Consider the following 22,846-nt stretch of genomic DNA (forward strand, 5'->3'; position numbering starts at 1 on the left):
TTCTCACACAATGAAGGAAGAAAGAGCCGAGACTGGAAGGACCACCACATTTAGCTCAGCGGCTCTACTGGAGAGAATACTGATTCCTGAGTTGTACAAGCATGTATTTTAAGAAATCACTAGGGTACCCCCAATATAAGAATTTAATACTTCCAAGTAATATACTTCGAGTCATAATCAGAAGTAAGTATTTACTATTGAGTTGTAAGTCAATAAGGGTGTAATTTTTTTTCTGTCTTCTAATCTCTAAGTCTCAAAAAAATTGCAAAAGAATATAAATCCAGAAGGGATTAGAAGAAACACTGTAGGATCTGCTCATCTCTGCCTTCCACGCTATCTTACTTCAACCTGAGAAAAAGGGAAAAGTCAGTACTACACACCGTCAGCACAAACTGAAGTTCAGATAAGCCTGGAAAAACCTTGGTCTACTCAGCATGGTTTGAACATCTGGACTTTGTCTAAAATGCTGCTTAAGCAACAAAAATTCAGAGGAACATAGCTACGGACAGCTGGAAAGACTATCAGAGCCATTTTATATGTGTGCTCTAACATGCTTCAGATCACTGAAAATTTTCACAGTATTTATGGACAGGGCAATTGAATACTGCCTGTATTGTCAGTCAGTGTCCTGCAAATATCTGAAAAAGACTGACTGACTTTTAAAATGTATCTGTTGAAATAAATGTTGTGGCTAGACTTCAGGGACTGTAAACCAGTAACATTATTTATGATTCTAATAATTTTACATATACTGGGAATCTAAAGTAAGTTGTATAATGTGTTAGCTAGTTCCTTAACTTCTGTCATTTGTAAAATATTTTGATTGGAAGATGGCAGTGATATGGATCGATTTTGCACAACATCCACAAAATAAATTTGAACCGACTGGCAATGACTTTAGTATTTACTAAAGTTTTTATTTTTAAGGAAGAGAGAGAAAAACATAAAGGGATCTTTGCAGTAATATCTTCTTACGGGGCATCTCAGAAGCAGATGCTGTATATTTGCTGCTAGCAGGTGTTTCGAGCAGCCATTTTGTGCTTGATGACCTCATGGAAAATACTTATTTTTCGGGCATCTCTGAGAAGGCAGCGGATCAGGTTATAAAATGCGAAATAGCGAACATCTTCACTGTTCGACTGTAAAGATGCCAGTCCAGACCAAGGAACATAGATGATATTTCCTTTCTCTTCCACCTGAACATGAGCACCAAAAAGATAGTCAGCTGAATATTAACTGTATTTTCGATGTTTATTCTTTCTAAATATTAAATATAGATTTGTAAAAGTATGTGTATAGCAAGATTGTAAAAAAATATGGATTTTCATAAATATGCTTCAGTACACCCCTAATGAATACATTTTCTGGCACATATGATGTCCCTCATAAAATATTTCTTATATGAATCAACATATGTATTCCTAAGTATAAGTTGATCAGTTTACATAATTTTACTGGTATGTATGTTTTCATGGCTTTGAAAAACCAATTGATAGACTTTTCATTGGAGAAGACTATTTCTCCTACTTTCAACATTCCTATGTTTCCTGTAGCTCTTTGTATAGGTTCCCATGAACCGCCTCCCATGCCTTGTTCATATTGATATGTCTGTTGGTGTTGCCCTTGTTTATCTTATGTTTAAGAAGTCATGTTATAAGACTCTATGAGTAACCTTCTGATATTCCCAAGAGGCACATTCTTTTTCTTGTTTTTAATAACTTTATTTTTTTCTTATCAGTTACATTTTATTAACTCTGTATCCCAGCTGTATCCTTCTCCCTCATTCCTTCCCACTCCCACCCTCCCTCGCTTATCTCCACCCGGCCCCTTTCCAAGTCCACTGATAGGGGGGACCTCCTCCCCATTCATCTGATCCTGTTTTATCAAATATCTTCAGAACTGGCTGCAAAGTCCTCCTCTGTGGCCTAACAGGACTGCTCCTCTCTTGGGGGTGGGGAGGTCAAAGAGCCAGCCATTGAGTTCCTGTTAGAAATAGTCCTTGTTCCCCTTACTATGGGAAACCAATTGGTTACTGAGCTACCCCAAGCTACATCCGAGCAGAGGTTCTAGGTTATATCCATACATGGTCCTTGGTTGAATGTCAGTCTCAGAAAAGACCCTGTGCCCAGATATATTTGGTCCTTGTGGAGCTCCTATCCTTTCCCCATCATACTAACTCCCCTTCTTTCATATGATTCCCTGTACTCTGCCAAAGGTGTGGTTATAAGTCTTTGTATCTGCTTTGAAAACACTGCTAGTAAGAGTCTTTCAGATACCTTCAGTAGATTCCTGTCATACGTCCAATGCGCATCCTATCTGTCTTTCTAAATGAGGATTGATCATCTTACCCCATGTCCACTCTCTTGATTATCTTTTTTAGGTGTATAGATTTCATTATGTTTATCATATCTTATAGGTCTATATAAGTGAGTATATACCATATGTGTCTTTCTCCTTCTGGGATACCTCACTCAGAATGATCTTTTCAAGATCCAACCATTTGCCTGCAAATTTCATGATTTCCACTTTTTTGATTGCTGAGTAGCATTCCATTGTGTAAAAATACCACAATTTCTGTCTCCATTCCTCCTTTGATGGACATCTAGGTTGTTTCCAGGTTCTGGCTATTACAAATAAAGCTGCTATAAACATGGTTGAGCAAATATCCATTTTGTGTACTTGAGCTAAGTTTGGGTATATACCTAGCAGTGGTATAGCTGGGTCTTGAGGAAGCACTACTCCTAATTGTCTGAAAAAGCGCCAGATAGATTTCCAAAGTGGTTGTACCAGTTTACATTCCCACCAGCAGTGGAGGAGGGTTCCCCTTTCTCCACAACCTCTCCAGCATGTGTTGTCACTTGAGTTTTTCATCTTGGCCATTCTGATGGGTGTAAGGTGAAATCTTTCAGGGTTGTTTTAATTTGCATTTCCCTTATGGCTAATGAGGATGAGCATTTCTTTAAGTGTTTCTCTGCCATTCAATATTCATCTGTCGAGAATTCTCTGTTTAGCTCTGTTCCCCATTTTTTAATTGGATTACTTGGTTTGTTGCTTTTCAGCTTCTTTAGTTCTTTGCATATACTAGATATTAGTCCTCTGTCAGATAAAGGGTTAGTAAAGATTCTTTCCCAATCTGTAGGCAGTCGTTTTGTTTTGATGACGGTGTCCTTTGCTTTACAGAAGCTTTTCAGTTTCATGAGGTCCCATTTATTGATTGTTGCTCTTAGAGCCTGTGCTGTCGGTGTTCTGTTCAGGAAGTTGTCTCCTGTGCCAATGAGTTCTAGGTTGTTCCCCACTTTTTCTTCTAACAGATTTAGAATATCTGGTTTTATGTCGAGGTCTTTGATCCACTTGGACTTTAGTTTTGTGCACGGTGATAAATATGGATCTATTTTCATTTTTCTGCATGTAGACATCCAGTTGGACCAGCACCATTTGTTGAAGATGCTGTCTTTTTTCCATTGAATAGTTTTGGCTTCTTTGTCAAAATCGAGTATTCATAGGTGTGTGGTTTTATTTCTGGGTCTTCTATGCGGTTCCACTGATCCTCCTTTCTGTTTCTATGCCAATTCCATGCAGTTTTTATTACTATTGCTCTGTAGTACAGCTTGATATCAGGGATGGAGATACCGCCAGATGATCTGTTGTTGTACAGGATTGTTTTGGAGATTCTGGGTTTTTTGTTTCTCCATATGAAGCTGAGAATCTTTTTTTCAAGGTCTGTAAAGAATTGAGTTGGTATTTTGATGTGAATTGCATTGAATCTGTAGATTGCTTTTGGCACGATGGCCATTTTCACAATGTTAATCCTACCAATCCATGAGCACGGGAGATCTTTCCATCTTCTGATATCTTCTTCAATTTCTTTCTTCAGAGACTTGAAGTTTTTCTCAAACAGGTCTTTCACTTGCTTGGTTATTGTCACCCCTAGGTACTTTATGTTATTAGTGGCTATTGTGAAGGGTGTTGTTTCCCTAATTTCTTTCTCGGCCCTTTTGTCTTCTGAATTTTTTGAGTTGATTTTGTATCCTGCCACTTTGCTGAAGGTATTTATCAGCTGGAGGAGTTCTCTGGTTGAATTTTTTGGGTCACTCATATATACTATCATATCATCTGCGAATAGTGACACTTTGACCTCTTCCTTTCCGATTTGTATCCCCTTGATCTCCTTTAGTTGTCTTATTGCTCTGGCTAGGACTTCAAGTACTATGTTGAAGAGGTATGGAGAGAGTGGGCAGCCTTGTCTTCTCCCTGATTTCAGTGGGATTGATTTAAGTTTCTCTCCATTGAGTTTGATGTTGGCTATAGGCTTGCTGTATATTGCCTTTACTATGGTTAGATATGTGCCTTGTATCCCTGATCTCTCCAAGACTTTAAACATGAATGGGTGTTGGTCTTTGTCAAATGCTTTTTCAGCATCTAAGGAGATGATCATGTGGTTTTTCTCCTTCAGTTTGTTTATATGGTGGATTACATTGATGGATTTCCGCATGTTCAACCATCCTTGCATGCCTGGGATGAAGCCTACTTGGTCATGGTGGATGATATCTTTGATGTGTAATTGGATTAAGTTTGCAAGTATTTTATTGAGTATTTTTGCGTCAATGTTCATAAGAGAGATAGGTCTGAGGTTCTCTTTTTTGTTGGGTCTTTGTGTGGTTTAGGTATCAGGGTGACTGTCACTTCATAGAATGAGTTTGGTAATGTACCTTCTGTTTCTATTTTGTGGAATAGTTTGAGGAGAATTGGTGTTAGCACTTCTTTGAAGGTCTGGTAGAATTCCGCGCTGAAGCCATCTGGCCCAGGGCTTTTTTTGGAGGGGAGACTGTGAATGACTGCTTCAATTTCCTTGGGGGATATAGGGCTATTCAGTCTTTCTACCTGATCTTGACTTAATGTTGGAAGATGGAATCTATTGAGAAAATTGTCCATTTCATTTAGGTTTTCAAATTTTGCAAGAGGTACATTATTAGAGAAAACTCCCTGAATCTCTGGTCCTTACATCTTTCCTCCCCCTCTTCTGAAATGTTCCCTCGGTCTTAGATATGGGAATATTTTGTAGATGTAACCAATGGAACTGGACTTCACAGTTATGCATTTTCACTAGTTGTGGTTTTTTGTAATGGGCTGTATGAACTACACTGGTTTATTACTATTTTTTTGCATATAAAACATTTAAAAATATGTTAGTCATCATACCCATTTGAGCATGAAAAAGGCTAAGCACTGTCATCAGGCTACTCACCAGGGCAAGTATTATTTTAACGCCCTCCATGAGGTCTTCAAATTTTTCCTTAATCTGTCTGGCTTTGAAGAGAAGAGCAGAAGTGTCGCCTTGCAAGAGAGACATTTCATTCACAAGATGATGCAGAGTGTTGTTATTGGAACCCAGTAGACTGTATACCAATTTCAGTAGTTCTTCTGGCTAAGTAACCATAATTTAACAATTATATTAGAATAAATAAAATGAGATAGGATTAGATACAGACAGATTTCATTCAAAAAGACTATAAAATTTCTGTAGCTGTTCATATAACTTTATAGATGATACAAGTTGTATATGTGAGAAGTGTACCCATTGACAACTAAACTAAGAACTGTCAGTAGAGTGCTCTATGAAGGTTCTGGCAAAGTAATCCCTCTCAGTAAATGAGGTGGATTTTGTTTCATTTCGTTTTGTTTTGTTTTTTGTTTCTTTTTTTCTCAAATTCCCATTGTTAATGTTACCATTATTTGCCTTCATTTATATCATAATTACTTAAATAAGAATTGAAGAATATATGTGCCATTAAGCAAAATATGTAAGATGAATTATATTGTGTGGATATGTAGGGATATATGATAATGTTCAACTTAATACTGAGATGAGTTATGGCAGGGAATATATACGAAAGATGGTAACAATTATAAATTGGAGCTGACATGATATGTAGACTTTTCATCAGAGAGAGAGAAAGAGAGGATGATTGTATCCTGAGGAATAGTCGACACCTTTCTCAGGTAGCTTTCAATAATACAACAAAGGTAGAACAACCCATTAGGAGTCAACATATAGTAAAAGAAACAGAGTAGAACTAGGAAATACTTGACAAGAATAGATAGGTCAGTATGTACTATGCTGCCAACTCAGCTCCATCAGTAACCAAGACAAATACAACAGTTTTTGCACTGTACATGTTTACATTAATAAATATTTAACCATGAATGTTATTGTCAACTTAAACTTTCAAATAGAATACTAAGTGCATGCCCAGGGTTTTACAGTGGTAAGATTTTTCTCCATGTACAATTATAAATCATCTAAACACATCTTGGCAGATTCCACTTGTAATCGATTAACCATGCAATGTGACTTCTTTATTGCTCATAACATCCCCGTTGTGGTGTCTTTGACCACCTCCACTGTATGTAGAAATGCTGTATTTTTCAATTATTCTGGTGAGGAAATACAATGAGTAAACACTTACATTGGTTTTTTGAGCTTCTGCCCTATTTTTTGGAGTATCCAAGACTTCAGTGTGGCAAATTTCAGGGATCCTGTCACTACACTTCTTGTCCTGGGCATACTGATTAATCTGAAAATGATGAAATATTAGATTATTTATAGATTAAGAATTATATGAGTAAGCCAATGACTCAAATTCTTATACAGTTGATGGATATTTGATTTAAACTTCACAGAAAGGAATTGATGCTTGGTAATATAAACCCAGCCAACTATCTGTAGATGCAGAGGTCATAGAACTTATTACTGTCAGTTCCTGTACTAACATATTCTGTAACTGTCAGGTAAATAACTAGCTTTGTACCTACAGATTAGAGTAATTCTCACCCCTCACCAAAGAAAGTTCTTTTTGAAACAGATGGAGACCAGTAAAGAGATGTACAATGGGCCAAAATGTAGAGTGGAGGTGTCTAACTACAACCGATTTGTCTTCAATGGAACTCTTAAAACAAAGGCCTCTGAAAGACTCTACATAGCAGAGTATCAAAGCAGATGCTGAGACTCATGCCCAAACTTTGGGCACAGTGCAGGGAATCTTATGGAAGAAGGAGGAGATACAAATACCTGGAGGGGATAGAAGCTTCACAAGGAGACCAACAGCGACCAAACATCTGGGCTAAGGGGAGCCTGCAGAGACTTATGCTCTAACCAAGGGCCATGCATGGGGAAAACCTAGACTCCTTGCTCAGATATAGCCCATAGGTACCTCAGTATCCAAGTGGGATCCCTAGTAAGGGGAGCAAGGACTGTCTCTGACATGAACTCAGTGGCTAGCTCTTTGATGACCCTTACAAGGTGGGGGAGGGCAGCCTTGACAAGCCAAGAGAAAGATGATGCGGTCAGTCCTGATGAGACCTGATAGGCTAGGGTCAGAGAGAAGGGGACACGCACCTCTCCTATCAGGGGACTAGGGGAGGGGCATAGGTGGAGAAGATGGAGGGAGGTTGGGACTGGGAACCAGGATACAAAGTGAATAAATTGCAATAAATAATAAATAAATTAAAAAAAGAAAAAAATAATATATTAGAATTACTCTTTTATCTGTATTTTAAAACTTGAAGTATAGTATTATTTTTTTTTCTGCCAACTAAGCCACAAGTATCCCAGACTTCCTAACAGTTCTGAAAACCAGCACCTTATAAGCCAGCAAAACTACAAAAGACTAAGTGTTGTATCATTGTTGTGTGGCATTTATGGTAAATTCCATAGTTACTGAGTGTGTATATTTTCTAAGTGACTTAGTTTGTGGAGACATCTTAATATTATACTTTTCTAGTAAATAGTTCTGCATCTATACAATTGTCACCAGGGTCATAATGAATTTGGAGTGCTATTGCACTCATTGTACCAAGTGATGAAAACCTTGGAATAATATTATTAGAAGTTATAAGACAAGAGCTAATTAAGATAAAAACTAGCATTTTTACTTATCAGTATTGATTCATTAATATGCTACAATAGATTTATTGTTTGAAATCATTATGTAAAACTGTTATTGTAACATTTTTGATAATTTGAAAGGCTACTAAGGATGACTTACTATTCAAGTCATGACATCAAGACATAGGAATGGCAGAAACAACAGTTTGTCAAATGAGTGTTAGAAGTGAAGTGTGTGTGTGTGTGTTTGTGTTATGCAAATGTGACTCATTCTCATATGTTCATTGTTGTATGGAAATCCGTAGTGATTAATCCTGAACTTGCAATATAATATGCAATTTTCAAAGTGTCTGCATCATGAAGACTGGACCTATTCTCATCTCTACATCAGGCCTCCTTATTATTACAAACATTAATTTGAATAGTTTAACATGTACTCACTGCATTTGAAGATTTATAGAGAAAAATAGAAAAAAAACTCCTCCTGGTAACTTTAGTGTCTGTAGCTCTACTGCTTGCAGTTTCTTGGAAAGAAATTCTCCTTTACTGGTTATCTATAATATCCTAAGTAGAGAAGATCATTGGAGGCCAAACCACTAAATAAGGAAATAATAATCACACCCTTTTCACTCCCATTATTATATGACTTTATGTTACAAAGTAAATTAAAATAAAGTTCAAAAATAGAGAAAAATATTAGCATTATATAATTTAGAAGTAATTAACATTTCTTGGGAATGTCCTTTTTCTCCTGATATAGAGTTTAATGGCTGCTGATTTCTTCTCCTTATGATGGTATGCTGTTTGGAATTTGGGTCACAATTCTTTCCTTTTTTTAGGCTATACTATATTCCAAACAGTAGCAATTAGGTCCACTCTAGGAAGAAGCCATTAGTCAGGGGTGAAGGAGTACTTATAAATTCAGCGTGCAGGTTTTGAACTTGAGTAGCTAGGACGTCTGTCATAAAAAAGGTAAGTGAAAACAGTTTTTCTAAGTACAAGGCTGTGTTATCGTCATTATCCTTGACACAGGTGGGTGCAGTGATTCCATTCTCCCACAAAAACAAGCAGGACACCAGGCTCAGGAGCAATGCCCTCGCTAAAAAAAGAAGAGAAGCCACTCAAACATCTCACTCTGAGGTTATCAACAGCTATCCTGTCAATGGAAACCTTATCACAGTGACCTCTTTTATAGAATTTGGTAGTTTTAGATATGTAATGAACATCTTTCACTGTCCAAGTTTAGTTATGTAAATATATTTGCACATAGTTATATTTTGAAATGTGACTAAGATCCTTAATTTTTTGCATTATTTTCAGACATTTTTTCCATTTTTTCCCTATATTTGGAGCTTAACATAATCAAGTCAGCACTGAACAAAGAAGATTCTTCAGGTCATTTAATGTCTTGCAAATTTCTCTTGGTTTTCAGTAATAAGGCAGTCAAGAGCTAGTAAATTGTAGCTCAGTGTCTAATATTAGCATATTTGACTGTTACCTGACAAAGGCAACATGAACAGGTTTGCTTTATATTCATTATTTAGGACAAATACATTATTTGTCTTTTTATTAATGTTAATGAAGAGAATGTTGTTAGAAACATGATGCCACAGCTTGGAATTGTAAACTGAGCTACAAAATGTTGTGTATTTATCTCTTGCCCCCCCAAAAAAATTCAGATATTTCTTCTCAATTTGATGCTTGCAATAAGCCTGAGAATAGGCTGGGCAACGTAGTTCTGACAAAAACATAAAGAATATATAAGCTGTATATCCACCTTCTTTGATTTTTTTTATTGTCCCATTGTTAGTGATTTCATAAAGCAACACAGCCACACTGAGGACTTTGTACCTTATCTGAGGGTCTGTGTTGCCCAGGGTTGCTGTCATTACATGAAAAGACCCACTCATTGACCTTGGCGAAATGTCACTGGCTCCAAAATTTTCATTTTTTTTTATTTCCTCTGCTTTATATAACAGATACCTTTAAATGTTTTGTAATGTTCAGTGTTGGTTTCATCAATTTCCTTTTAATTTACTTTTTTTACAAGCAGAAAGCAGAACCATAACATATCAATAGTTTAGAATAGGGTGACACACTATACATTTATGAAATTAAAAGCCTGCTTACCTCTATGGACAGTAGTCTGAAGCAAATTTTGTTACAAAGTGTGACTCCTATGACTCTATAATTCAGTAGAACTTTTGCTAACAGTAGTGGTGTTGCCCAAGACAAACTTAGGAGAACTTGGTAGGAGGAATGCATGGGGTACACACCCGAATACTTAAAATATCCAAACATGCCAAAAAGCTTTGTAAAATACAGAAAACTATCTATTTTGTTACAAAATAAAATTATTTTCAAATAATTCATGTTACTGGCCCATTTTCAAAAATAGTCCCTATCAGTGGACTTGGAAAGGGGCAGGGAGGAGATGAGGGAGGGAGGGTGGGATTGGGAAGGGAATGAGGGATACAGCTGGGATACAGAATTAACAAAATGTAACTAATGAGAAAAATAAAATTTAAAAAAATAGTCATGTTTTCATAAATTTATTTTATGTGCAGTGTGAATATATACCAGGATATGCATATGTACACCCCATCCATTAGAAGGATTTTCATAGTCCAGGAAGAAAGAGAGAGGACACATCATTTTTGTTTTCTTTCTTATAAAATCAAATTCATGGTTGTTGCTAATTCATTTTTTTCTTAAAATATTACTAAGAAAATAAAACAACCTGGCAATAGTGTGAAGATTAACAACTTTATTTTACTTGAACCTAATTGTCAAGGTTCTACAATACCCACATCTGCTGTGCTTGTCAACGTTTCTCTCCAGAACTGACAGTGTATTGCGTTCATTCAAGTCAAAGAGCTGATAGACAAGAACCCAGAAACAACATCACTTGCTTTCTTCCTTCCTAAGTTGTTACTGATTTGTCCCTCAGAAAATCTGCTGCTCTTATTTCATCTTAATTCCTCCATATCTTCAATTTTTAATTTTTGACATGAATCATTTCTTGTTGGATATACCTTCTTCATGTAGTATTCAGACAAATTCCTGGTTTCTAACCCTTAAACACAAGTAACGATCCCCCTCCCCACCTTTATGTCATTAAATTAAAGTGAGACAAATGCCTCTAGACGTAGCTACATGTCCCCATGCAATGAACTTTCCATGTTAGGGTCAGGGAGTAAAATGTAGAATCTGTGATTACAGCTGTATCTTCAGTGTTTATCTTATTTCTGGATGTTACTAGCGTTCAAGGTATCTTGTACATAGTTGCATCCACCTCTACTTCATAAATACTGATGGAATTTTTATATTCAAATGGAAACAGCTATGGCCCAGACTTTCAGTGTTTATTTCAGGTTCTCCTTTATTTCTGTCAATCCTCTCAATTATCCGGGCATACCAATAAGTATTTATTCTGAACAGTTTAATCTTTATAATTCTCTACCAGTCGTCATGCAATACTGTAAAACAGTTGCTAAACAGATAAAAAGAAGGAATAGATAAACACACAAAGGAAATTAGTAAAAACTTTACATCTATTGAACCAATCAAGTGCAGAATCCACCTTAGTGTGGACTATTACATCCTTTAGCACAAAATTTTAACCTGGATAATATTACCATGGGTTCTATACTGTTGATATGTTCTTCTATAAGTACTGGTCCAGTGGTTATGCCTTATTTGGAAAGATGTTACATTATCATTTGATTTGGAAGGTCTCACATTGACACTTTACCCCAGTAACTAGTATGGTGCCATGAGGTATGGAGAAGGCTGCTTAGCACGATGGGAATGTTCACTAACTGTCACCCTAATTTCTTCATAACATGCAGCATGAAAATGTAGTAGCAACAATAATTTATTATCATTTAGTTCTGGAATGCACCAAAATCAGTAGCAATGCCTGTATTGCATAAAGCCCAAAGGCTCTACTCCATCCAGTAACTCAATGGAAGTTTATCTTTCTGGTCTTGGGATTATTAAGCAACCTAATGGGCTTTGGTGTTACCATTTCTAACATGAATTGTCTCTTCTTGCACATTCTCAACTGATGTGATTTCAATTCTTTTATTTTATTTTCCAAATGCATATTATATTGGATTTTACCATTATGTATCACCTACAGATGGTCAGCAGAGAATTTGAAGGTGCAGTACAAGTGTTGGTATTCAGAAGAAGATAAAAACAATTCTTGATTTTGTAAATTGCCGCTGTTACATATTTTCTAAAATCAATGGCAAAAGCAACTAATATAATTCCTGAGGACAAATTAACATTCCTCACCTAACAGCATGACCACCAGGCCACTCTACCGGCTGGATAGCAGCAGCTCACACTGCTTTGACTGTCCAACAGTAAATGAGAAACAAACCAATTTTCATGGAAGCTACTCTTTCACCTCAAATTATTTCCTTTATCTGGCTCCAGGATGGATGTAGTTCACTGACTTTTTATCAGACATGTATATCTCCGGATTTCATTCTGGGCAAGATAAATAATATGCACACCCTGAGGACTTTCACGCCCCACAAGCACATAGAATCACCTTACATTTCCCATGCTGAGATGACAACCTGCACTCTGGCCGCTTCCTGTTCTCCAGAAGGACATCTGCCTTTGGCAGAGCTTCTTTGATAAGGAAAGGTTCACCATGTAATGTCTGTGGAAGATATGTGTGTCTACTTCTATACAAGCTCAGTTCTTTTTACATTCATGTTTCTATCTCCATATTCATGATCTGTTTTTAACTCTTCCCACCGCATGGCATGAATTTTGTGAATTTATTCTTATTTATCGATATAATTAAATAATGCACAATACTGGCAGTTAACAAATATCTAACGTAACAGTGGGTTTTGAGTTAATCTGTGTAGCCCTTACCTTCAGACATCGCTAACCATCGCTCAAAGACCTTACTGGAGTAATTTCTACCCACCTAGGTATTCTTTCACAGCAATGTGCTGCCTGTCCTTTCAGAGACCTGCCCCATAAACATTACTTCTTGAAGCTCATAAGCACCATACTGACTCCCTTTCAATATTTAGTATCAATTATGTTTCAATACTCCATCCTCACTCTGATGTCTTAAAACAGTCTTATTGGCATGATTATTTTTTTTCATTTTCTCATTACATCTAGATTGTATTGGCATTTTAAAAGCCCAATTAACTGTGAGTCATTGTTATTCAATTCTATAAAATCTTTATCTCTTCCTATATGGTCTTGTCAGGAGAAGAAATATATATATTATAGCAGTTCAGTTGGTGATTTGTGTATACTTAAAATATTTTGAATTAGTTCATGGATAGTTTCAAGTTATGTAAAATGTGAAGTTTTCATACTCACCACAATAGACACCAACTTCCCTCACGTCCTAATATGTGTCCTTACCATAGAGGACCTCTGAAAGACTGCCTAGCAGAGTATCAAAGCAGATACTAAGACTCATAACCAAAACTTTGACAGAGTGCAGGGAATCATAAGAAAGAAGGGGAATTTTATATGACCTGGAGAGGGCAGGAGCTCCACAAGGACCAAATATATCTGGGCACAGGGGTCTTTTATGAGAATGTTTCTCCAACCAAGCACCATGTATGGACATAACCTAGAACTTCTGCTCAGATGTAGCCCATGGTAGCTCAGTAACCAAATGGGTTTCCCTAGTAAGGGGAACAGGGACTATTTCTACCAGGAACTCAGGTAGGCTTTTTGACCTCCCCACCCCCCAAGGGGGGAGCAGCCCTGCTAGGCCACAGAGGAGGACTTTGCAGTCAGTCCTGAAGATACCTGACAAAACAGGGTCAGATGAAAGGGGAGGAGGTCCTCCCCTATCAGTGGACCTGGAAAGGCACAGGGAGGAGATGAGGGAGAGAGGGTGGGGCACAGCTGGGATACAGAGTTAATAAAATGTAACTAATAATAAAAATAAAAAAAGAAAGGAGTTTTTTGAACAGGAGGTGTGGGTCTTTTCCATACATGGTCCTCAGTGAGAATATCTGTCTCTGCAGGCACCCTGGGCCCAGGTATTTTGGCTCTGTTGTTCTTCTGGAGTTTGTATCCCCTCCAGCATTTTCTATCTCCCTCTTCTTTCATAAATTTTTGCCCATTGACAAACAGGTGTTATCAGTCCAGGAGTAAATCAATTGTGCTAGCATATCAGACCACAAAGGCCCAAAGTTCCTCCTTATTTCTCTTCTCCTCTCAGTTACTGACCTGTAACTCCAGGTATTGTGCTTGGATGCATGAATATGGTCCATATCTTTATGATTATTTCATAAGCACTATACATATCCAGCTCTCTAATATTTTCCTTTGTGATATATTTTATGAAATACTGATATTTCTCCTTCATATCTACATGCACATGTAGCTTTTCTAGGTCATGAAATCCTACAGTAACTTTTCTGCTTCTCTGGCCCTCACAATCTTCCATTTTACCTATTCTCCACTGATACCTGAGTATGAGGTATAGAGATGTGTCATGGTCTTATCAGTTGGAGATATGGGTACATGGGGAGAGTAGAAAAACAAATAAAAGGGAAATACATTCAAAGGATTAATATTCAATTTTTTATCTTCATAGAAAATTATGAATCTCTGCTATAATTGCTTTATCTAGGGAGAATTCTAGCTTAATTCCATGCTTTCAATACTTACGTCTACCCAAGTATAACACAGTTTACCTTTTTTAAAATTTTTTATTTAACTTTTATTAATTACACTTTATTCCTTTTGTATCCCCCTATAAGCCCCTCCCTCCTCCCCTCCCGGTCCTGCCCTCCCCCCATTTCTGCATGCATGCCTCTCCCCAAGTCCACTGATAGGGGATGTCCTCCTCTCCTTCTTTCTGATTTTTTTTTTTTTGTTCTTCTCAATGCAGTTTATTCAGGAACCTTAAACAATCTTCTGACCCTGGGGAAAGCCAGCCCACAGCTTAAAATAGCCTCTGGGTAGCCAACCCCAGCGTGCCTCGTGGGCAATGCAGATAGGTCCACTTACACGGAAGCAAGCCAGATCCTCAGCCTTAGCCAAATATGGAATTGTTTGTGACAGAGAGCACTCACCGTTGGGAAGGCTATGACTCTCTTCAGACAGAAAAGGGGTCTTGGAATTACAGCCTCCATTGTTACTGCCATCTCATTGGCGGCTGTTGGAGCTACCACCGTGGCATTAGCCATGAGTCATACTATGCAGACTGCTCAGACCCTAAATAATCTTTTAGCCAATGTAGCTCATGCTTTAGATGTACAAAAAGGAATTAATGCTCAACTAAAAGGAGACTTGATGGTGTTCAATCAGAGGATTGACCTCGTGAAGGAGCAAATTGATACCCTATGGCAAATCGCTCAACTTGGCTGTCAATGGAAGTATGCTGGACTTCGTGTCACTAGCATACAATATGAGAATTTTTCCCATGCTGCAAATCTGTCTAAACAATTGTCTAGTTATATTTTAGGTAATTGGACTGAAGAATTCAATAAAATGATGGAGCAGCTGAGAGTGGCCATTGTTACAGCAAATTCTACCAGAGTGGACGCAGGACTAGCCACAGGATTATCATCATGGATTGCTGCAGCCATGAATCATCTGAAGGAATGGGCGGGCATGGGAGCGTTAGCAGGCCTTCTGGTGTTGGTCTCCTTGGTTTGCCTGTGGTGTATATGCAAGATTAGAGTCTCACAACAGTGTAATGCAGCCATGATCATTCAGGCCTTTACAGCCATTGAAGCAGGACAGTCTCCCCAAGCATGGTTGGCTACCATAAAAAGGTAAAATGTTACACTCAGGATGCGAGGCTAAGCACTGCACTCAGGGTCAGACGCTTTCGACCCAGAGAAGAGCAAGTCTGATTGCATGTGGGTTGATGCCCCAGGTCCCGCTTCTGAGAAAGAGGTATCGGATGGGTCTGATGCTCTTTGGGTGGATGACACCTAAATGAACATTGGTACAAAGTCCCAATTTATTTCTAATATCAGAGATCAGACCTCTACTCTTGCCTGACGTGTCTAAAACAAAAAGGGGGAACTGTAGAGAGCTGCGTAATGCCGCACCTTAAAGATGGAGCTGGTTTCTGCCTTCCACCTTCCCGATGGTGAGTGAAGTTTACCTTTTAAATTGAAAGGTTGAGTTTAAGTAAGATTAAGATGAATTTCTTGGCAAGTCATATTTTTTAACAGAGTTGAAGAATATCAACTTTAAAGATAAAATTAATAGTACTATGAGTTTGTGCAAAATGAGAAACTTTGTGACTTTCTACAAACAAATATGGACTGTAAACAGGATGTGGACATAGGGAAAACCTAAATCAGGAAGACACAAGGAGCCAGAGGAAATGACAAAGTTCTAAAGATAATAATGGTCCCAGTCCTCATTTACCCTTAGCCAGGCCAAGCAATGGCAGCTGCCAAGACAAAATAGTAGTAGATGATGTGCCTCAAAGTGATGAAGACTAATGGCTAATGAGTAATGACATCTGTCCAAGTTCATTTTCTCTTTCACTATAAACATGGTAAGCAAGTTTGTTATAGAATATTTTATTGTGAGGTATACTGCAAAGGGGTACATTTTTTGATGGCAGGGAAGCTGAGAAAGCTGGTCTTGGAGATTTCCCACTATCAGGAAGAAAAGGGATATAATGTTGCTCTACTTCCTTTGTCCTGTTTGCTTGGAGTGAGACACAGCCTATGAAACAGTTGATCCCACGTGTGCTATGATGTAAATATGTAAATAGCCAGTTACAAGATTCCCATCACAGGCATGCTCATGATATCAAGGTGTCAATCTTTACTAACCATCATAAATCTAAGCTCTCTCACATAATACCATGGTTTGAGTAAGCAAAGTTTACCAGCTGGTGAGGCATCTTTGCTGGACAAGAGTTACTGGGATGTGGACACTGAGACTTAAATAAAGCTTTGCTTATTCAATCATTTCCTATGTTTTCTGCTAATGTGACCTCCCAGCTTTCTGTTCCTTCTGCTATATACCTACCTCCTCATTGTAGACATACCTCCATTCTGGGAACATGGAATCTTAATCCATCTGGAACCATAATTTGAAATATGCCTCCCATATGTTGCCTTTGGTTATGGTATTTTACCACACAAACAAACAGTGACTAATAGAATAACATATCACTATGACCTTTTAAAACAAAACTTTCTAATCCCTTCCTCCATAAGATCATAACCTTGTCATAACACATGATCCATTGAGGCCATTAATGTGTCCCCAAAGCCTTTCAAGGTGTCAATACTGTTCATAAAGCCCACCATCTCTTTTGAGACTCAAGAGAATCTGTTAATTATAAAATTCTAGAAAAATCAAACCATGATATATAATTCCAATATTCCAATGTACAGTATCGAAAAGGAAGCAGTACAATTCCAAAAGGGAAGAATCAGGACATATCAAGGGTAATTACACCAAAGAAACACTGGATCTGTGGACAGCTAAGCAGTAAGTTCTGTCAGTCCTAGTAGCTTCTGTGGCTCGTGATGAAATCAGGTTTGGCTCTAAACAGCTTTGGTAGGTCACCCTCTTAATAAAGTGCAAGCTATAGCACACAGCTTTTCCCTAAGGCTCATGCTCCATTCCTACAACATTTCTCAGTGAACAAACCTATGTCTCAATCGCTATCTCAAAAAGATTGTGCCATGACAAGTCACAACACTGGTCTCTTCTGGAACATAACTTCTGTGTGATAACCCTAAGGAAACACTTTCAGAATACTTTTCCTCAACTGTGTTGGTCTCTTAAGGTAGCTAATTTGCAGTCCTAGCTGACCTGAACCTATTTTTCTCTGCCAATCAAACGTTTCCCTTTAGTGGTCTTGGGATTTGTTGATCATAACTGATTCTTCAACCACAGCTAAAGAGAACCACAGAATCTTACCTCAAAATATATAAGGGCCCTGGTAGAGGTCTTGAATGACTATCAAACTGCCTTCTGCAACAGGGTCAGCCAGGATTCCATCTTGTTTCAACACTCTTTCTTATCTTCCAGGCTCCCACAGAATAGCTCACCAATCATTGCACACTTAGTTTTTCTTTTACAAAGAAAAACTTTTCTTATACAAAGTTCCAAAGTCTTTCTACAATCCTCCCAAAACCAAAATGATTGGGTCTGTCATAGAAATATCTCACAATCCTGGTACCAATTTCTGTCTTGGTTAGGGTTACAATTGCTATGATGAAACACCATGACTAAAAGCAACTTGGGGAAGAAAAGGGTTATTTGGCTTGTACTTCCACATCCCTGTTAATAATCAAAGGGAGTCATGGCAGGAACCTCAAGCCAGGGTCTGATACAGAGGGTATGGAGAAGTACTGCTTACTGGCTTGCTCACCATAGCTTGCTCATTATGCTTCCTTACAGAATCCAGGACTACCATTCCAGGGTAGTCCACCCACAATAGGCTAATCCCTCCCTCTCTCAGATGACTATAGCTTTTGTCAAATTGACATACAACTATCTAGCACAAGTAGTATATACAAGAGTCCTTTGAAAATGATATCATGTGTTCTGGTTGTGACATGACAGGGAGAAGTCTAACTAATACTAGGTGGATGATCACATGCTTGCCTACTTTCTCAGTGATGACATTATACTGGTAACCAGCGAGAAGTACTATTTAGGGACCTATTCTGATGCCAAATTATCTTCAATGTATATAGTAAATTCAAAAGACAAAATACAGCAAGCAGTAATTACAAGTACTAATAAATGGATCCTGTAACTGTAGTTTGGTCATAACCATTCCTCTTTGAAAATGTGACAGGATTATGATGACTGTCCATAACCAAACATGAGTGAAAATCAAATAGAAAACTAAATAAAATCCTTCCCACCAGCAATGGAACAGGGTTCCCCTTTGTCCACATCATCTCCAGCATGTGTTGTCACTGGAGTTTTTCATCTTATTCTGATGGGTGTAAGGTAAAATCTCAAGGTCTTTTTTATTTTATTTCCCTGATGACTAAGGACACTGAGCATTTCTTTAAGTGTTTCTCTGCCACTCAGTAGTCTTCTGTTGAAAATTCCTGTTCATCTCTATACCCCATTTTGGATTACTTGGTTTGTTGGTGTTTAACTTCTTTTTTTTACTCTTTTTTATTATTATTAATTACACTTAATTAATTTTGTATCCCCCCATAAGCCTCTCCCTCCTCCCTTCCTGATCCCACCCTCCCTCCCATTTCTGCATGCATGTCCCTCCCCAAGTCCACTGATAGGGGAGGTTCTCCTCTCCTTCCTTCTGATCTTAGTCTATCAGTTCTCATCAAAAGTGGCTGCATTGTCCTCTTCTGTGGCCTGGTAAGGCTGCTTCTCCCTCAGGGGGAGGTAATCAAAGAGCAGGCCAATCAGATTATGTCAGAGGCAGTCCCTCTTCCCATTACTATGGAACCCAATTGGACACTGACCTACCATGGGCTACATCTGTGCAGGGGTTCTAGGTTATCTCCATGAATAGACCTTGGTTGGAGTGTGAGTCTCTGGGAAGTTCCCTGTGTTCAAATTTTCTTGTTCTGTTGCTCTCCTTGTGGAGACCCTGTCCTCTCCAGCTCTTACTATTTCCCACTTCTTACATAAAATTCCATTCACTCTGCCTGAGGGTTGGCCATCAGGCTCAGCATCTGCTTTGATAGTCTGAAGGGCAGAGGCTTTCAGAGGCCCTCTCTGGTATGTTCCTAGTTTGTTTCCTGATTTCATCTTCTGGCTTTCAGAGGCCCCCTGTAGCAGGTTTCTAGGTTGTTTCCTATTTTCTTCTTCTTCTGATGTCCATCCTCTTTGACTTTCAGGTGGGGATTGAACATTTTAGTTAGGGTCCTCTCTCTTGCTTGGTTTCTTTAGATGCATAGATTTTGGTGGGTTTGTCCTACGGTGTATGTCTATATGAATGAGTATATACCATGTGTGTCTTTTTGCTTCTGGGACAACTCACTCAGGATGATCCTTTCCAGGTCCCACCATTTACCTGCAAATTTCATGATTTCCTTGTTTTTCATTGCTGAGTAGTATTCCATTGTATGGATGTACCACAATTTCTGCATCCATTCTTCAGTTGAGGGCATCTGGGTTGTTTCCAGTTTCTGGGTATTACAAATAAAGCTGCTACAAACATGGTTGAGCAAATGTCCTTTTTGTGTACTTGAGCCTCTTTTGGATATATGCCTAGGAGTGGTATGGCTGGATCTTAGGGAAGCGCTATTCCTAGTTGTCTGAGAAAGTGCCAGATTGATTTCCAGAGTGGTTGTACAAATTTACATTCCCACCAGCAGTGGAGAAGGGTTCCCTTTTCTCCACAACCTCTTCAGCATGTGTTGTCACTTGAGTTTTTGATCTTGGCCATTCTCATGGGTGTAAGGTGAAATCTCAGGGTTGTTTTGATTTGCATTTCCCTAATGAGGTTGAGCATTTCTTTAAGTGCTTCTCTGCCATTCGACATTGATCTGTTGAGAATTCTCTGTTTAGCTCTGCTCCCCATTTTTTGAGTGGATTACTTGGTTTGCTGCTTTTCACCTTTTTTAGTTCTTTATATATACTGGATATGAGTCCTCTGTCAGATAAGGGGTTGTTGAAGATTCTTTCCCAATCTGTAGGTGGTCGCTTTGTTTTGATGATGGTGTCCTTTGCTTTGCAGAAGCTTTTCAGTTTCATGAGGTCCCATTTATTGATTGTTGCTCTTAGAGCCTGTGCTGTTGGTGTTCTGTTCAGGAAGTTTTCTCCTGTACCAATGAGTTCTAGGGTATTCTCCACAAAAGAATTTACCTTCTTCTCAGCACCTCATGGAACCTTCTCCAAAATAGACCATATAGTTGGTCACAAAGCAAGCCTCAACAGATACAAGAAGATTGAAATAATCCCTTGTATCTTGTCTGATCACCATGGAATAAAGCTGGACCTCAACAATAACAGAAATAGCAAAAAGCCTACACACATATGGAAACTGAACAACTTGTTACTAAATGACAGCTGGGTCAGGGAAGAAATAAAGAAAGAAATTAAAGTCTTTCTAGAAATCAATGAAAATGAAGACACAACATACCCAAACTTGTGGGACACAATGAAAGCAGTGCTAAGAGGAAAGTTCATAGTACTAAGTGCCTTCAAGAAGAAATTTGAGACAGCTCATTCAAGCAACTTAATGGTGTTTAACTTCTTAAGTTCTTTATATGTTCTGGATATTAGCCCTGTGTCAGACGTAAGGTTGATAAAGATCATTTACCAGCATAGAGGTTGTCATTTTCTTCTGATGACAGTGTCTTTTGCTTTACAGAAACTTTTCAGTTTCATGAGATCTCATTTATTGATTGTTGATCTTACAGCCTGTGCTATTATTATTCTGTTCAGGAAGTTGTCTCCTTTGCCAATGAGTTCAAGGCTTTTCCCCACTTTTTCTTCTAACAGATTTATTGTGTCTGGCTTTATAGCCAGCTCTTCTGCTCTCTAATAATTTCTTTAACGGTATATTTCATGAAATATTGATAATGTTTCTTTACATCTACAAGCACAGTTTACCACACTGTTTATTAGCGAGGACGTTTCCTCCAAAAGATATTTGGTATGTGTTAAAAACTGGTGATTCTGTGTCATCAGTTTCTTTCTGCATCTTATATATTATTTCTTGGTATACTAGTCTATTTTTATATTAGTGCCAGGGGTATTTTGCTTGACGGTAATGATGGCTCATTTTATATTTATAATGTTTGTACTGATACATCCAGAATTGCTCCCTTTGGTTAGAGTTCCTTTGGCTATTCAGAACTTATGTGCTTTTATGCTTTTTCTGTTTATTTTAGGTTTGCTTTTCTAGTTCTGAGAAATGCCATTTGTATTTCATGAGAATTGCATTGAATCTTTAGGTATTTATGAAAATACAGATATTTAAAAAGATTAATTCTACATGCAATTATCATGAAGGATTCATTTGATTGTCTTTTTCAACTTGTCTCTCTATATTTTGAGCATATTCGTTGCTGAGGTGCATTTTCTCACCTCATATAACCTTATTCCTAGTTATTTTTTTTCCTTTGGAGATACTATCAATGGATTTCTTTGTTATTGCTATACAAAAAATCATTATTGTTATCAATGTCAACTTCCTTTTTTTCAATTTGATTATGAAGTTTGTTAATTTCCTAATGTATGTTTTATCACTCTGCTTAGATTTATTCCTAATTATCATTTTATTATTTTAAAACATAATTAAAATTTTCAGGACTTGTTTATTTATTTTTAAAAATATGTTATTAATTCTTAGATATTTCACTTATTATATTTTCATCATATTCACTCCCCTATTCTCAGTGCCTCCCATATCCAACTTTATTCCCTAATTTTCCATTTCCTTTAAAAAAATACATTGTGTTCAAATAGTTCTGGCTAGATACTCTTGGGTTTGTAGCCATCCACTGGACTGTGAACTACTTTCCATCATACATCATGAAATTCATTTCTGTAATTGCTTTACTGTATTAGAAAATAATGTATCGTTCTATTTGTCTACTGCCTTAAGCTTTTAGAGCTTTTCCACACCTCCTTTCACAATGATGCCTGAGTTTAGGGAGAAAGCTGTGAGCAATAGGTGCCTCATTTAGTGTTGAGCACCACGCTATCTTTTATTTCTTGCAATTTGACCAGTTGAAGGTCTCAGTAGCAATCTTGGTCTACTGCCAAAACACTGTTCTCTGGTAAAGCTTGAGAGATGCACCAGTGTGTGGGTATTATGTTTAAGTCTCAGGAACTAGTTTAATACTATACCCATTTAGTAGAATGTCAGTGGTAGGTTCTCACTATAGCCTATGACCTGTTTAGCCACAAGTTCCTGAACTAAAGGTGCTAATATGGGTTATTTCTTATGTCTTGAGCCTTAAATCATTTTTTTTAAAAAGGTTAGTTATTAATTTCCCCCATTACTTTCCTATTACGTTCAATATAGAA

General features: G+C 37.8%; 1 protein-coding gene across 1 annotated transcript; it reads right to left on the reverse strand.

Moving 5' to 3' along the window:
• Nucleotides 1-1,010: 1,010 nt before the first annotated feature.
• Nucleotides 1,011-12,794, reverse strand: LOC132649230 (prolactin-2B1-like). Its single transcript, XM_060372522.1, has 5 exons — nt 12,785-12,794; nt 8,803-8,984; nt 6,468-6,575; nt 5,246-5,425; nt 1,011-1,196 (listed from the first exon to the last, which is right to left on the reverse strand). The coding sequence occupies exons 1-5, from the start codon at nt 12,792-12,794 to the stop codon at nt 1,011-1,013; spliced, it is 666 nt and encodes a 221-aa protein (XP_060228505.1).
• Nucleotides 12,795-22,846: the final 10,052 nt, after the last annotated feature.

This window comes from Meriones unguiculatus, chromosome 19 (genome assembly GCF_030254825.1).
Source record: "Meriones unguiculatus strain TT.TT164.6M chromosome 19, Bangor_MerUng_6.1, whole genome shotgun sequence".
In the NCBI taxonomy this organism is placed as follows: Eukaryota; Metazoa; Chordata; class Mammalia; order Rodentia; family Muridae; genus Meriones; species Meriones unguiculatus.

Coding starts and splice junctions, on each gene's coding strand:
- LOC132649230 (XM_060372522.1), bottom strand. Junction 6,576..8,802: donor AAAACCTGCACGCTGAATTT/ATAAGTACTCCT, acceptor CATCATTTTCAG/ATTAATCAGTATGCCCAGGA. Junction 1,197..5,245: donor TTAAAATAATACTTGCCCTG/GTGAGTAGCCTG, acceptor GCTCATGTTCAG/GTGGAAGAGAAAGGAAATAT.